Raw genomic sequence first — 16,657 nt, forward strand, 5'->3', positions numbered from 1 at the left:
TGGGGGTTTTACCTGGCGCAGGTGTGACATCTGTGTTAGCAAACTTTTTAGGAACCTTCAGACATGTGCATTAGACGTGTCAAAATTTGAGCGCAATCGGTCAAGCGGTTCCGGAGAAAAGTGGATTCAATCCCACATGCCCATTTTACATTTATATATATATATAGATTTTTGCTGTCCCACGCTGTGTACCTTATGCAGCCTTATGTCTTGAGGGAGGCCAACATAAGCTAGAGACAGTTGCCTGCACAAGTTTTCTTTCATGCTGCCTAAACATTTGCTTTTCAGCAGACAAAGACACTTTACTTAGCGAAGTTCTGTCAGACTCCTTCCCTTCCCCAGGGCTACAACTGTTTTGCACAAAGATATGGCAACTTGGGCTTTCAGACGATCTCCTGGGTGCTGTGGTTTTCCCAATCCCCAACATGTTCTCCTCTTTATTTTTGACTCTCTTGGGCACAGGAATTTAACCTCAATTATCTACCATTTTTGTTTAACCCGCAAGAAAGAAGGGCTTCCTTGCTGGCTAGGTTCAATTCTAATCCTTCTAGCCTCCTCTGGGGTAATGATAATAATGATATTATAATAATTTATTATTTATACCCCGCCCATCTGGCCGGGTTCCCCCAGCCACGCTGGGCGGCTTCCAACAAAATACAGTGGTACCTCTACTTACGAATTTAATGCCTTCCCGAACACACATTTGTAAGTCGAAAAAAATTGTAAGTCGAATCCCATAGGAATGCATTGAGAGAAAAAATTCGTAAGTCGAAGCAACCCTATCTAAAAATTCGTAAGTAGAAAAAATCCTATCTAAACCGCATCCAAGATGGCGGACGGAGCTCTGTTCGTAAGTGGAAACATTCGTAAGTAGAGTTATTTGTAAGTAGAGGTACCACTGTACTAAAATACAGAAATCCATCAAACATTAAAAGCTTTCCTAAACAGGGCTGGCTTTGGATGTAGATAGGTTTGTGGAGATGGCAGAAGGAGACAGCATCTGCCCATGTGATGCCCACCTGGTGGAAACTCCAGCTCACATGGTCCTCAAATGTAAAATGTATGATTATCTCCGCCAACAATTCCTAGACCAACTATGTATCCCAAAATGGAAACCAGAGACAGAGGTCATACGCTTCGTATTATGGGGGAGAGACCAGGAGCTCACCAAGATAGTAGCTAAGTTCCTCTATTTGATTATATTTTGCTGCTGAAGTACGTTACAGGATCCTGCCCTTGCTGGAGACCCACAGAGGTGAAATGGATTGCTTGCCTCTTCTTCCCTTTGGCAAGTGACTGTACTGATGATGTACTGACGATGTACTGACGATGACTGTACGGCGACGAGATTGTACTGGCCTATTTATTTTGAATGTTTGATTATGATGATGATGATGAATTTTCAGAGTAGTTTTTACAGTTATATCAGAGATTAATTATTTGGTTAGAAATATATAGACAGATACTACACTTGATCTTAGCTAAAAGGCCGAGAAGCGACAACCTCAGATATGCAGTTGACACAACCTTGATGGCAGAAAGTGAGGAGGAATTAAAGAACCTTTTAATGAGGGTGAAAGAGGAGAGCGCAAAATATGGTCTGAAGCTGAACATCAAAAAAACCAAGATCATGGCCACTGGTCCCATCACCTCCTGGCAAATAGAAGGGGAAGAAATGGAGGCAGTGAGAGATTTTACTTTCTTGGGCTCCTTGATCACTGCAGATGGTGACAGCAGTCACGAAATTAAAAGACGCCTGCTTCTTGGGAGAAAAGCAATGACAAACCTAGACAGCATCTTAAAAAGCAGAGACGTCACCTTGCCGACAAAGGTCCGTATAGTTAAAGCTATGGTTTTCCCAGTAGAATCATAGAATCATAGAGTTGGAAGATACCACAAGGGCCATCCAGTCCAACCCCCTGCCAAGCAGGAAACACCATCAAAGCATTCTTGACATATGACTGTCAAGCCTCTGCTTAAAGACCTCCAAAGAAGGAGACTCCACCACACTCCTTGGTAGCAAATTCCACTGCCGAACAGCTCTTACTGTCAGGAAGTTCTTCCTAATGTTTAGGTGGAATCTTCTTTCTTGTAGTTTGAATCCATTGCTCCGTGTCTGCTTCTCTGGAGCAGCAGAATACAATCTTTCTCCCTCCTCCATATGACATCCTTTAATATATTTGAACATGGCTATCATATCACCCCTTAACCTTCTCTTCTCCAGGCTAAACATACCCAGCTCCCTAAGCCGTTCCTCATAAGGCATTGTTTCCAGGCCTTTGACCATTTTGGTTGCCCTCTTCTGGACACGTTCCAGTTTGTCAGTATCCTTCTTGAATTGTGGTGCCCAGACTGGACACAGTACTCCAGGTGAGGTCTGACCAGAGCAGAATATAGTGGTACTATTACTTCCCTAGATCTAGATGCTATACTCCTATTGATGCAGCCCAGAATTGCATTGGCTTTTTTAGCTGCTGCATCACACTGCTGACTCATGTCAAGTCTGTGGTCTACCCAAGACTCCTAGATATGTACTGCTCTCAAGCCAGGTGTCACCCATCCTGTATTTGTGCCTTTCATTTTTTCTGCCCAAGTGTAGTACCTTACATTTCTCCTTGTTAAAATTCATCTTGTTTGCTTTGGCCCAGTTGTCTAATCTTTTAAGGTCATTTTGAAGTGTGACCCTGTCCTCTGGGGTATTTGCCACCGCTCCCAATTTGGTGTCGTCTGCAAACTTGCTCAGGATGCCCTCAAGCCCATCATCCAAGTCATTGATAAAGATGTTGAATAAGACTGGGCCCAAGACAGAACCCTGTGGCACCCCACTAGTCACTACTCTCCAGGATGAGGAGGAGCCATTGATGAGCACCCTTTGGGTTCGGTCAGTAAGCCAGTTACAAATCCACTGAATGGTAGCCTTGTCTAGCCCGCATTTTACCAGCTTCTTTACAAGAATATCATGGGGCACCTTGTCAAAGGCCTTGCTGAAATCAAGATAGGCACAGCGTTCCCTTCATCTACCAGGCTTGTAATTCTGTCAAAAAATGAGATCAGATTAGTCTGACATGACTTATTTTTCAGAAACCCATGCTGACTTTTAGTGATCACAGAGTTTCTTTCTAGGTGCTCACAGACTGTTTGCTTAATGATCTGCTCTAGAATCTTTCCAGGTATTGATGTCAGGCTGACTGGGCGGTAATTGTTTGGGTCCTCTCTTTTCCCCTTTTTGAAAATAGGGACAACATTTGCCCTCCTCCAGTCTGCTGGAACTTTGCCTGTTCTCCAGGAATTTTCAAAGATTACTGCCAGTGGTTCTGAAATCACCTCTGCCAGTTCTTTTAATACTTTTGGTTTTTTTATAATAATTTTTATTCAAAATTTTCCAAATTAACAAATAAAACAAACAAAATCACATTTTTAGCACAGTTCATCTTAAATTCAACCATCTCAATTTGCTCTGCCGAGCTTTGACTTCCCTCCCTCCCTTCCCACTGTTTTCTTATTTACTCCTGTCTTGCAGTTCACTATTGTCCTATCTTCAGTCAATTCGTAGGATTTATTTCAGTCCGAGTGTTTTCAAACCTCTACGGTTTTTCTCCATATAGTCCACAAATTTACTCCAATCTTTACGGAACTTTGTCTCTCCCTGGTTTCGGATCCTGCATGTCAGTTTTGCTGATTCAGCATAGTCTATCAGTTTCACCTGCCACTCATCAATCGTTGGTAATTCCTGGTTTTTCCACTTTTGGGCCAACAAAGTCCTAGCTGCGGTTGTCGCATACATAAACAATACTTGGTCTTCTTTCGCAATCTCCCCTCCCATGTTGTTGTTTAGTCGTTTAGTCATGTCCGACTCTTCGTGACCCCATGGACAATAGCACGCCAGGCACTCCTGTCTTCCACTGCCTCCCGCAGTTTGGTCAAACTCATGTTCTTAGCTTCGAGAACACTGTCCAACCATCTTGTCCTCTGTCGTCCCCTTCTCCTAGTGCCCTCAATCTTTCCCAACATCAGGGTCTTTTCCAAGGATTCTTCTCTTCTCATGAGGTGGCCAAAGTATTGGAGCCTCAGCTTCACGATCTGTCCTTCCAGTGAGCACTCAGGGCTGATTTCCTTAAGAATGGATAGGTTTGATCTTATTGCAGTCCATGGGACTCTCAAGAGTCTCCTCCAGCACCATAATTCAAAAGCATCAATTCTTCGGCGATCAGCCTTTATGGTCCAGCTCTCACTTCCATACATCACTACAAACTAAATACGACATAATAGGCATCAATATTCAATTAGGAACCCAAGGGGGGAGGTTGAGGGAGTCCAAAAGGTATTGATTAAGATTTAGAGATATTGTTTTTTGATAATTTTTTTGTTTTGTTTTTGTTTTTGTGTTTTTTGCATTTTTTCTTGCATTTTTTCTTTTTTTGTTTTTTTGTATTTTTGTATTGTGCTAGTGTGTGTATCTGTTTTGTATTTCTGTATGTGTGTGTTGGAAAATCTTCAATAAATTCATTTTTTTTAAAAAAGAAAACGAAACTAAAAAGCATACAGAGAACAAAGAGAACATTCCCTGATGTACTCCTCCCTCTCCTCCCCCCAGGGGCCAAAAGTCACAGCGGGCTGCTTAACCCCTTAGCAGCTCTGATACTCCTCACAATCTATAGGTTCTTTTCATCTTTTATTGGGGGAGATAGTTGGGGCCCAAAGCCCAGAGGAGGGGAGATATATTTCTGCACAACTAATATCTGAAATGCGCCCAAACATCCAAATGCACTCTGGGCCTCCCCCTTACCTATTTTCTCTTGCAGGCGACACAGTGATACTGGCTAGACCTCTTCATCCATCTTTGAATGGGGACAGAAGGGAAGCAGCGGCTGTGGAACCAGATCAGGTCAGGGGAAGCTGCCTTGTGGGAACAGAGGCCAAGGGCTGGAAAGATGTCTTAGGTCAAGGAGTGGTGGTGAACAACAGTGTGGTCCCAGAGGAGGACATTTCCCCTTTTCTTTCAGGGTCCAGTGTGCTTTGAAGATGTTGCTGTTCATTTCACAGACGAGGAGTGGGCGTTGCTGGATCCTGACCAGAGAGCTCTGCATAAGGGTATCATGGAGGAGAATTGTGGGATCGTGGCCTCTCTTGGTAAGGCTCCCTGTGGGATCGTCATATCTGCATGGAAATTCAAAAAATACCTTTTTGTGACGAACCTCATATATAGCGCCCCCTTAAAACACCTAGGATTTCAATAATCCCACAATAAACCTTGAACAGTAGATTACTGTTTTTTTCTGTGAATGTTCTTCCTCGAGTTGCAGCTTCTTAAACAAGGATCAGCCTGGTCTGAACTCCCCAGGCCATTTTAACTGCAAACTTCAGAGTTGTTAGGGAAGTTGAAGTAGCTTCTGTCAGGTTTTCATTTTTTGTTTTTTCTCCCATCAGTCTTTGGTTATCCAAAGAGAACTGACGTTGGAAATGAAGGGGATGCCATGATGGAGCCAAACAAAATCCATCCGCGAGAAGAGCCAGGCTTATCAAATCACAGGTTCCCCTAAGGATGTCAGTTGATCCCTGTTAATAAATGTACCCAACCCTTCAGTAAAACCATCCAGCTAACTCACTTGTGTTATACCTCTGTTACCAGTCCTAACAAGTATTCTTCATTGTTAGGGAAGTTGAAGTAGCTTCTGTCAGGTTTTCAGTTTTGAAGTAAAGAGAAGACTGACATTGGAAATGGAGGGGATTCCATGATGGAGCCAAACAAAATCCATTCGAGGGCAGAGCCAGCCTTATCGAATCACAGGTTCCCCTAAGGATGTCAGTTGATCCCCGTTAATTAACGCACCCAACCCTTCACTAAAACCATCCATCTAAGCCACTTGTGGTATTTATGACCAGTCTTAACAAGTATTCTTCATTAATTTCTCCCTGAGGCTCTAATCCATTTCTCTTCATTGCAGATAGCGATGGACTGGAAATCAAGAACAAGGATGACCATGATAAAATACCCACAATTGAGAAGCTGTATGTGGAAAGTGGAAGTGGAAAAAGTTCCAATTCCAATTCCCATCAAAGAAATCCCATTGGGAAGAAACCCTATCAGTGCTTGGAATGTGGAAAGAGCTTCAGTCAGAGTGGCCATCTCACTTCCCATCAAAGAATTCATACAGGGGAGAAACCCTATCAGTGCTTGGAATGTGGAAAAAACTTCAGTGAAAAGGCCAATCTTACTTCCCATCAGAGAATACATACAGGGGAGAAACCCTATCAGTGTGAGGAATGTGGAAAGAGCTTCAGTCAAAGCCACAGTCTCACTTCCCATCAAAGAGTTCATACAGGAGAGAAACCCTATCAGTGTGTAGAATGTGGAAAGAGCTTCAGTCAAAGCCACAGTCTCACTTTCCATCAAAGAATTCATACAGGGGAGAAACCCTACAAGTGTGTGGAATGTGGAAAGAGCTTCAGTCAGAGCTCCAAACTCACTTCCCATCAAATAATTCACACAGGGGAGAAACCCTATCATTGTGTGGAATGTGGAACGCGTTTCAGCTATAGGTCCTCTCTCGCTTCCCACCAAAGAATTCATACAGGGGAGAAACCCTATCAGTGTGTGGAATGTGGAAAGACCTTCAATAAGAACTCCAATCTCACTTCCCACCAAAGAATTCATACAGGGGATAAACCCTATCAGTGTGTAGAATGTGGAAAGAGCTTCAGTAAGAATTCCTCTCTCACTTCCCATCAAATAATTCATACAGGGGAGAGACCGTATCAGTGTGTGGAATGTGGAAAGAAGTTCAATCATAGCACTGATCTCATTTCCCATCAAAGAATTCATACAGGGGAGAAACCCTATCAGTGTGTGACATGTGGAAAGAGATTCCGTTGGATCACTGATCTCACTAACCATCAAAGAATTCATACAGGGGAGAAACCCTATCAATGTGTGGAATGTGGAAAGAGCTTCAGTAGGAGCTCCTATCTCACATCCCATCAAAGAATTCACACAGGGGAGAAACCCCATCACTGCTTTGAATGTGGAAAGAGCTTCAGTCAGAGCTCTCAACTCACTTCCCATCAGAGAATTCATACAGGGGAGAAACCCTATCAGTGCGTCGAATGTGGAAAGAGCTTCAGTATGAGGTCCTCTCTTAGTTCCCATCAAAGAATTCATACAGGGGAGAAACCATATAAGTGCATGGAATGTGGAAAGAACTTCACTAATAGCTCCAATCTCAATTCCCATCAGAAAATTCATACAGGGGAGAAACCATATAATTGCTTGGAATGTAAAAAGAGTTTCAGTCACAGGGCCCATCTCACTTCCCATAAAAAAATTCATACAAAGTGTGGGAAAACTCAGGTATAACAGGTTAATGCCATGTACTAATAGGATGTGAAATTATATTCTGATTTAATGAAAAGAATAAAGTGTCAATTATAGGGAGAGAAAAAGAACATCAGATGTTAAAAATAAAAAGTTAAAACAAATAGAATTTGGCTACAAAAAGAAGAAGTTTTATAACAACAGAAGCTTAACGGGGATGGTCCATGCAGGATCCTGAACCTAAAATGTTAATTGCGGAAATGCTGGCTGAAATAAAGAGAGACTTGAAGGATAATGGGGGGGGAAATTAGAGTGTATAAAAAGTAAGATAGACCAAAACATGAAATCAGTAAGATAGACCAAAACATGAAACTACATGTCAGGTAGTTGTTTATCTCTCTGACCTAAGATGGGAGGGCGTTCCACAGGGCGGGTGCCACTACCGAGAAGGCCCTCTGCCTGGTTCCCTGTAGCTTTGCTTCTCGCAGTGAGGGAGCCGCCAGAAGGCCCTTGGCGCTGGATCTCAGTGTCCGGGCTAAACGATGGGGGTGGAGACGCTCCTTCAGGTATACAGGACCGAGGCCGTTTAGGGCTTTAAAGGTCAGCACCAACACTTTGATTTGTGCTCGGAAATGTACTGGGAGCCAATGTAGATCTCTCAGGACCAGTGTTATGTGGTCCTGGCGGCCGCTCCCAGTCACCAGTCTGGCTGCCGCATTCTGGATTAATTGCAGTTTCCAGGTCACCTTCAAAGCTAGCCCCACGTAGAGCGCATGGCAGTAGTCCAAGTGGGAGATAACCAGAGCATGCACTACTCTGGTGAGACTGTCTGCAGGCGAGTAGGGTCTCATCCTGCGTACCAGATGGAGCTGGTAGACAGCCGCCCTGGACACAGAATTAACCTGTGGCTCCATGGACAGCTGTGAGTCCAAAATGACTCCCAGGCTGCACCCCTGGTCCCTCAGGGACACAGTTATCCCATTCAGGCCCAGGGAGTCCCCCACACCTGCCCGCCCCCTGTCTTCCAAAAACAGTACTTCAGTCTTGTCAGGATTCAACCTCAATCTGTTAAGCGCCATCCATCCTCCAACCGCCTCCAGGCACTCACACAGGACCTTCACCGCCCTCACTGGTTCTGATTTGAAAGAGAGGTAGAGCTGGGTATCATCCACATACTTATGAACACCCAGCCCAGACCCCCTGATGATCTCTCCCAGCGGCTGCATGTAGATGTTAAAAAGCATGGGGGAGAGGACAGAGCCCTGAGGCACCCCACAAGTGAGAGCCATGGGGTCTGAACACTCATCCCCCCACCACCACTTTCTGAGCACGGCCCAGGAGGAAGGAGCGGAACCACTGTATGAGAGTGCCCCTAGCTCCCAAGCCCTATTGACGGTCCAGAAGGATGTTATGGTCGATGGTGTCAAAAGCCACTGAGAGATCCAGCAGGACTAGAAAACAGCTCTCACCTTTGTCCCTAGCCCACCGGAGATCATCGACCAGTGCGACCAAGGCAGTTTCAGTCCCATGATGAGGCCTGAATCCCGACTGGAAGGGATCCAAATGATCCGCTTCTTCCAGGCGTGCCTGGAATTGTTCAGCAACCACTCGCTCAATCACCTTGCCCAAGAATGGAAGATTTGAGACTGGGCGATAGTTGGCCATATTGGCTGCATGTAAAGATGGTTTTTAAAGAAGTGGGACAGGACGTTGGACTTGCAAATGGGCAGCCGCTTGATGAGGAACGGGAAGGGGAAGAGCATGACGGTGCTCTTCAGGACAATGGCCAAGCCGATCCGGGCGATCCGGGGGTTGGTCAAGGTGGACGAGTACCGGAGAGGGTTGCAGATGGCGACAAAGCGGTCGAAGGACATGGCTAGCAGGATACCGGACTCCATGAAGGAGAAGGAGTGGAGGAAGAACATCTGGGCCAGGCAAGCGTCAAAGAGGACATCACTGAGGCCAAAGCAGAAGATGGCGAGCACCGTTGGGAGGGTGGAGAGGGAAACCCCCAAATCGTTGAAGGACAGCATGCAGAGGAAGAAATACATGGGCTCGTGGAGCCGCCGGTCCCTCCTGACGATGGCGAGGATGGTGCAGTTGCCAGCGATGGAGGCAGCGTACAGCAAGCAGAAGGGGATGGCAGAAGTGGAACTGCTCCAGGCCTGGGAAGCCAGTGAGGTGGAAGGTGGCAGGCTGGAAGCGGGTGAGGTTGAGCTCTTCCATGCGCACCTTCGTGGGCTTTGGATTTCCCTGGAAAGGAAACAAGAAGGACCAGGAGGCTTCTGGCCATGGGACAACGGAGAGGGAAGCACATGGCAGGAGAGGAGAGTGAGAGGAGAGGGGAGACTCCATCAGTGAGCGGCTGAGAAGAGGGTCAAGTGGGAAACATTGGAGTGACTGCTGCAAGGGTCTAAAACAGGCATCCCCAAACTGCGGCTCTCCAGATGTTTCGGCCCACAACTCCCATGATCCCTAGCTAACAGGACCAGTGGTCGGGGAAGATGAGAATTGTAGTCCAAAACATCTGGAGGGCCAAAGTTTGGGGATGCCTGGTCTAAAATATAAAGACAAGGGAACTCAAGAGAAAATCACGAGTGGAAATCCTGGGATGGGTGGAAGGAAGGAAGGAAGGAAGGAAGGAAGGAAGGAAGGAAGGAAGGAAGGAAGGAAGGAAGGAAGGCGGGCGCAGTGGGTGGCAGGGGTGGCACTGGGGGGATACAGGGCACTAAAGCCTCCCAGGTGCAATCTCCCCTCCAAAAGCTCAACAACTGTAGGCGATCTCTCCGCCCCAGGCGCCAGTGGGGTTTGCTATGCCAATGCGCCTCTGCTCCAAATCTGGAGGTGGGGCATGAAAAGGACCAGAAGCTCTCACAGCACACTCAGAAAATGATAAAGACAGTGTGTATTGAAAACCATAAACTAGGGACAAAGAATTGTAGAATTGTAGGGTTGGAAAGGTTCCCAAGGGTCACCTAACTCAACGCACGGCAATGTAGGAATCGCAGCTAAAGCACTCATGAGGGGGTGGCCATCCAACTTCCACCGAAGGAGAGTCCACGACAGTGCCAGATTTATGTATAAGCTCAACAAGCTCTAGCTCAGGGCCCCACTCTCTTGGGGGACCCCCCAAAAGATAAAGGAAACAACAACTGGATGTACATTTCCAAAATATAAGATAAAAAGCAAATAAAATAAACCCTACATAAAATAAACCCTACAACCGTGTTTTGTGTTGTGTTGTCCTGTGATGTAAGTTGTGTTGTGTTGTGTTGTCCTGTGATGTAAGTCATGGGCCCCGCCTGCTCCCTAAAATATCCCTGGTTTGCTCATTTCTCTATATGGGGTGCCTACATTCTACATGGACTGGTTGCAAGGCAACATGTGAAAATGGCTTTAGATACCTATTAGGTCCATAAATTTCCACATAGCATATATTCAACACAAAAAACAGCAACAATTTGTTGTTGACGAAGGACAGCTGGACATATAAAGGGCCCCAGTCCCTTCAGGAGCTGAGGGCCGCATCAATCCTAAACCTAGCCCTGGTCCATGACCTTCCTAGGAGGTCCATTCCACCCAGAGGCGCTCTCTCTCTCTCTCTCTCTCTCTCTCTCTCTCTCTCTCTCTCTCTCTCTCTCTCTCTCTCTCTCTCTCTCTCATTTTTCTGTCTTTCTGACATCAGCCAGGAGGTGGCAGTAGATGGCAGGCAGTGAAGGCAAATCCAGCCACCAGCCCCCACTCAGCCGAACAGATCTGCTTCTTCTTAAAAGTGGATTTAGAATAGAATAGATACTTTATTGTCATTGTACATAGTGCAACGAAATTGAATGCCATCCCATAAAAAACAAAATAAAACCACAATTACAGACACACACACACACACACACACCCATTCCAACACCCCGGGATCATATTATTTAGTTACTGTACAGCATTTAAGATGGTTATAGCTCTCTATTTCTTCTTGATCTAATTGTTCTGTATCTTTTGCCGGAAGGCAACGGTGCAAAAAGATTATATATAGTGGGAGGGAATAGGCAAGTCTGGATGCTGGTGGGCAGGCGGGTGGGGGAGAGGGGGGGTGGCGCCACTATAGCTCAGTCAGTGGCGAGGGTTTTGAGCAGAGCAGAGCAGAGGCTGCTCGGCCATCAGGCATGGATGCTTCAGCGGAGATTCCTGCACCACACTGGGTCCAACTAGATGCCCCTTGGTGTCCCTTCCAACCCTACTGTTCTGTGATCCTATCATCATTGCCAGAGAGGAGTTGATTACTGATCTGTTGTAGATCATTCCAGCAACAGGTCAGGAGAAGCAAGCAACTCACATTCCTACTGTTGCCTAAAGATCAGGAAGGAGACTATGATCATTCCAGTCTCAGGAGGCAGTTGAGGGGTTTGGCCTGGAAGAGAGAGAGAGAGAGAATGGACTTCAGGCAGCTGCTTGAAGATGATAAGTGTAGAACTCAGCGACACCCCCACCGTCCTGACAGCCGGAGAAGAAAATTCTAGAACGGTAGAATTTCAGAGTTGGGAGGAAGGCAAAGAGTCGTCTAGACCCTGCAATGTAGGACTCACAGCTGATTGAGGACTGCAATTCCCCCCCCCCAATCCCTTGAAGGCACAAATTGTCTCCATCCAAAGGCTAAGACAGTGTCTCTCACCATCTGTGGGGGCACCATAAAGGTGCACAGTCAGTCACACACACATTTCGGGGGTGGGGGTGGGGGTGTTCACCCTGATCTGCTCAGGAGCCTTGGTTGAGAGGGAGGAGGGGAATAGGCACCGTCTGTTTCTGAATCCTCAGCCTCATAGAATTGTAGAGTTGAAGGGGACTCCAGAGGCCATCTAGTCCCACCCCCTGCAATGCATGAATCCTACCCACTGCGGTCTCTGGGTGGGCTTGAACCACCAACCTTCTGCTTAACACCCAGGCGCTCTGACCCATTGTACCACATAGGACTTCCCCTCCGCAGCCTGGAGGGGAGCCCACCCCACGGCTTGAGAACCAGCAAAGCTTGGGTCGGCCAGAGCTCAGGGAGAGCAGAGGCAGGAGGTGGCTCTCTCTTGGCTCTTGGAGGTGAGAGACCTGGTTTGGGGAAGGCACAGCTAAATCTGCAAGAGCAGCTTAACTGAAGCTCCCTTCCAAGGGTGAAACCCACCAGCTGCCCCCAGATGCTGAGCAGGCATGAGCTGAGGGACTGGACAGCTAACAACCATCTTTGGAAGAAGAGATCATTTGGGCAGATGTCTCTTCTTTTCCCAGCATAGAAGGGACCCCCAGGGTCATCTAGTCCAACCCCCTGCAATGCAGGAATCTCAGCTAAAGCACCCCTGAGGGATGGCCGTCCAATCTCCAAGGAAGAAGAGCCCACCCCTTCTGGTTCTTATCCTCAGAAAGTCCTTGCTGGTGTTTAGTCAGATCCTCCTTTCTCATCGCTTGGATCCCTGCCCACAACATTGGCCTGGCCAGCCCCACGTCCAAAGGCCCACTGTGGCAGAGGAGGAACTCTGTTCAACTGCAGGTCTGGTGGTGGTGGGTTCCTCATTCCTTCATTGTGGGGGTTGGACTAGATGACCCTTGGGCTCCCTTCCAACTCTACAGTTTTAGGGTTCTATCCTTCAGCATCCGCTCCCTTACCTGAAAGGTTGAGCACCCCACTCTGCCTTTGCCAGGAGAGTCTCTGCTGCCTGTCCAGAGCCCTTCCTTCCTTCTTTGTCTGCGGCAGGAGAGACCGAAGGGACAGCTGGGAGGAAGCTCTTATGCACAGGCTCACCTGGCGATGCTCCAGGGGCTCTGGGGCTGCTGCTGCCCCACATGGGACCACCCTGGAGCCCAGAGTTTAGAGGGTGCTAAGAATAAACTTGCAGAATTCTTTTTAAAACAACACCACCACCCTCGGACCCCAGTGCTGCAGAGTTTTCTTTGATGCAGGTGTATGAGAAATGATACCTGATCCAAAGCTTAGAAATGCTGGGACGGCAATTCTCACATTCTGTTTCCACACATAGATCCATGTTCGTGCACCCAGTCAAAGGAGTCTGGTCTGCTTTGTCGTCCTCGCCATCAAATGCCAGGTTCTGCACTTAGGCAGGAAGAACCAGATGCACAAATATAGGAGGGGGGGACACCTGGCTTACTAGCAGTACATGTGAAAAGGATCTAGCGGTCTTGGTGAAGCACAAGCTTAACATGAGTCAACAGTGTGATGCAGCAGCAAAAAAAGGCTACTCTAGAGAGCCCTTGGCACACCCAGGAGCTGCTTGCACATGCGCGAGAGGCACATTGCCTTGTGCCAAGGCCATCACAGCTGTTGTCAGATATCTGCCCGCAAGGGTGTCTTTATCTCTGAAATGGCCTGCTTGAGTCTCTCCCTGCTGCCCCACCCCAAGGGGAACATGGGGTGGGGGTGGGGGTTATTGGTTCGCACATGTTTTTCTTGTTTCTATCATGCACTTCGTGTTTTTATGTTGTGAACCTCCCTGAGATCGGTGGGTGAAGGGCAGTATAGAAATTTCATAAGTAATAATGATAATAAATAATGTTCCACATTTGCTGCTCTTCCTTGTGGTCTTCTCTGGGGCCATGGGAGAGGAAAGCCCCCCCCCCCATCTCTTTGTCCTGCAAAAAAAGGGGCAACAGGTGCCCAGCCCTTCCACCCACAGCCAGCTGCTCAGTTACTCTGCACACGCTCAGGGGAACTCTAGCTCTCAGTCCTTTGGATAGGAGACTCTAGCAATGAATTATGGTTTGCACAACAGACACGCAGAATATCCCACAGCTGTTTACATGTCTCGCCCAGTGGTGATTTGTGGGGGGCAAGAGAATGCAGTCATGTCACTGAGGAGGGGGGTGCATGTCTGGGAGACCCCCAGAGACCTGGTCCTTTTGAATGAATATAAATTCCATTGATACATTTATATCCCAGCTTTCTCTCCAAGCAGCTCAAGCTGGTGTAGATGCTTCTCCTCCTCACAACAACAACAACCCTGTGATGTAGACGAGGCTGAAAGGCAATGGCTGTCCCCACCCCCACCCCCACCCCCACCCCCAGCAGAGATCACATCCAGAGAGCTTCATGGTTGAGTGGGGATTCGAACCCAGCTCCTAGTCCGACACCCTAATCACTACACCCCTCTGCCTCTCAATGACTCTCTTTGCGGAGTCTTCCTCACGCGCCAGGACTGGGCTTCACAGCACAGCAAAGAGGTCCTGGCCTGGGGCTTCCTGGAGGGGCACCCCCTCCCCCCAAGGACGCTGGAAAGTGCTGGAAAGGAGATGGGGCAGCTCCAGTTGGCCAAGCTACAGCTCTCTCCCCAACATATGGGGGGGGGTCGTCCTTAAACCTCAAATCCCTGGAGGTGGGACCTGCCGCCATTCAGGAACACCACCGCCCCATAGAATTGTGTTGAGTGTGCAGTGCGGGAACTTGGGGTGAAGGCAGAACTTGGGGGGCTTCCAAGAAGGCTGGCTTATATTCCCTCAAGCTCCCTAGTGCAACCACATTGGGGGGAATTCTTGCAAGGGGTCAATCAGGCAAGCCCCCCCTCTCCAACCCTTATGAAACCTCCAAGTCCAAAGGCAGGATCTTCCGCCCTGCAAGGGTCACCTCTCCCGTCCTCCCCACCCCAAGGTTTCCCCCCAAAGACAGGCGGGAGCCGGCTCATCTTGCAGGGAGTGACGTTTATTAGCTAGTGGCCCCGTGTCGGGGGTCTGGCAGAGGGTTTCCCCGCGAGGGAAGGCGCTGGTCTGGTCGGCAACTGGGCGCCCGCGAGGCAGCTGCTCCTCCTCGGGGGGCGCTCAGTGGTACTGGCGGGTCAGGGCGTGCGCCACCACGTTGGTGAGCTTCTGGAAGGCGGCGTGGGCGGCCGGAGTGAACTCCTTCCCGAAGTGGGAGGCCAAGCAGATGAGGAGGATGTTGCCCAGGAGCTGCAAGAGAAGAGAAGAGAGGCGCTGGCTGGGCGGAGGGGCTGCGAAGGGGAAGGGAGCCGCCAGGCGGGGGGCACAGCAGCAGAGGCAGCCGGGATGGGAGGGGGGCACCCCCTTCTCCCCCCACCTTTCCTCAGAGGCTGCTACGATGGTGCCACGCGTGGATTTCGCCCTGCGCAGCCAGCCACGCAGGTTCTGCCACGGGGTTTGGAAAGGGCGCTGGGCGCTGGAGACACAAGTCCAACCCAACCTCTATAGCACTCTGCTTTGTGGCTCCACATTTTGCAGCCAGTTTGCAAAGAAAAAGACAGTTCAGAAAAGTTTTCTTGACAAAGACCCTTCTTCCTCTTGCAGGAGGTTGGACTAGATGGCCCTTGGGGGACCCTCCCAACTCTGCCATTCTATGATTCTCCTCCTGCTCTGCTGAGTTAAGGAGCAGCCTGAGGACCACTGGCTTCTTGGCCCCTGTGGTCTGGATAGGTCCTTATCTCCTCACTCACATGCCTCCTGCTTCCTTCTGGTCACCACAGAGGGGAACTCAGGCACCCTCTTCCCTGCCACCACTCACCCCGTGCAGAGACACCACTCTGGGCAGCCCTTTGGGGAGATGGGGGTCTCACCTTGAAGTTCTCGGGGTCCACGTGGAGCTTGTCGCAGTGCAGCTCGCTCAGCTTGCAGAAGGTGTCCTTGACCTTGTCGGGGTTCTTGACGGCTTCTCCAAAGGACGTCAGGACCTTCGTGCCGTGCGCCTTGACCCTGGGGTTGCCCAGGATGGCAGCCGGGCTGGAGAGGTTGCCAAAGTGAGCAAAGAGCCTCTGGGTCCAGGGGTACACTACGAGCAAGCTGGAAAGAAGGAGAGAGAACAAGAGAGAGAGAGAGAGATGGTCGGTCATCTTGGCTGAAGAACACCCGCCTGCCCTGTCCCAAGTGGGAGAGTGGGGTGTGTGTGCAGGTTTACCCGCCAAGGGAATCTGCCCCGATCACAGCCACATCGGTTTTGGCCCAGATCTGGGCGATGAGCTCCTTCTCTTCGGCGGTCCACTGCACCATGATGGCTGGCTGAGTGTTGGGTACTTTGCTCGGCTGCTGGGCGAAACCTTCTGGGCTAAGCTGAAGCCCCTTCCATGGCTGGAGGCTTTTATACCCTGGGCCAAAGCTGTGGCTCCTCCTCCTTGTGTGGGCGGGGCCATCCTCGGCCAGAGGCTGGGTGGACTGGCTCAGTGGGGCCAAGTCAGAGCAGGGTGGCAGCCAGCCCTGGCTGGGGTGGGGCTACATAGGCCAGGCAGGAGGCCCCAGATAGCTGCCGCCTGCCCTCCCCCACCTCTGCAGAACTCCCTCCCCCAAGAGGCAGTGACAACAACCAGCCTGGATGTCTTACTAGAGGCCTGGGCAAGATTCAGGCCACCCATGGCTCCT

General features: G+C 49.0%; 3 protein-coding genes, 1 long non-coding RNA gene and 1 pseudogene across 11 annotated transcripts in view; 2 read left to right on the top strand and 3 right to left on the bottom strand.

Moving 5' to 3' along the window:
• Positions 1-10,535, top strand: part of LOC148686090 (uncharacterized) — a 27,330-nt gene extending 16,795 nt beyond the window's left edge. For all 7 annotated transcript variants that reach the window (XM_088668917.1, XM_088668916.1, XM_088668919.1 and 4 more), the window contains 3 exons: positions 4,803-4,885; positions 5,004-5,130; positions 5,946-10,535. In XM_088668917.1, coding sequence (XP_088525043.1) covers positions 4,803-4,885; positions 5,004-5,130; positions 5,946-7,354 — 1,619 coding nt within the window. In that variant the 3' untranslated portion in view covers positions 7,355-10,535. The remainder of the gene's footprint in view (positions 1-4,802; positions 4,886-5,003; positions 5,131-5,945) is intronic.
• LOC132592089 (uncharacterized) overlaps positions 1-13,404 on the bottom strand; it is a 17,091-nt gene extending 3,687 nt beyond the window's left edge. The window contains exons 1-3 of one of the 2 annotated variants that reach the window (XR_015949817.1): positions 13,265-13,404; positions 11,640-11,714; positions 4,787-5,157 (exon numbers count right to left, since the gene is read on the bottom strand). This is a non-coding gene — a long non-coding RNA (uncharacterized LOC132592089). Of the gene's footprint in view, positions 1-4,655; positions 5,158-11,639; positions 11,715-13,264 lie in introns of those variants that run through there. The other variant, XR_009557532.2, reaches the window with a different exon arrangement.
• LOC118085582 (uncharacterized) overlaps positions 1-16,657 on the top strand; it is a 193,969-nt gene that overhangs the window by 36,651 nt on the left and 140,661 nt on the right. The window lies entirely within an intron of this gene.
• On the bottom strand, positions 1,395-1,501 carry LOC118085802 (U2 spliceosomal RNA; annotated as a pseudogene).
• Positions 14,976-16,338, bottom strand: LOC118085062 (hemoglobin subunit beta-1). Its single transcript, XM_060274179.2, has 3 exons — positions 16,200-16,338; positions 15,862-16,084; positions 14,976-15,241 (listed from the first exon to the last, which is right to left on the bottom strand). The coding sequence occupies exons 1-3, from the start codon at positions 16,289-16,291 to the stop codon at positions 15,113-15,115; spliced, it is 444 nt and encodes a 147-aa protein (XP_060130162.1). The 5' UTR covers positions 16,292-16,338; the 3' UTR covers positions 14,976-15,112.

The sequence above is a fragment of the Zootoca vivipara genome, chromosome 4, assembly GCF_965207765.1.
Source record: "Zootoca vivipara chromosome 4, rZooViv2.hap1.1, whole genome shotgun sequence".
Taxonomy (NCBI): domain Eukaryota; kingdom Metazoa; phylum Chordata; class Lepidosauria; order Squamata; family Lacertidae; genus Zootoca; species Zootoca vivipara.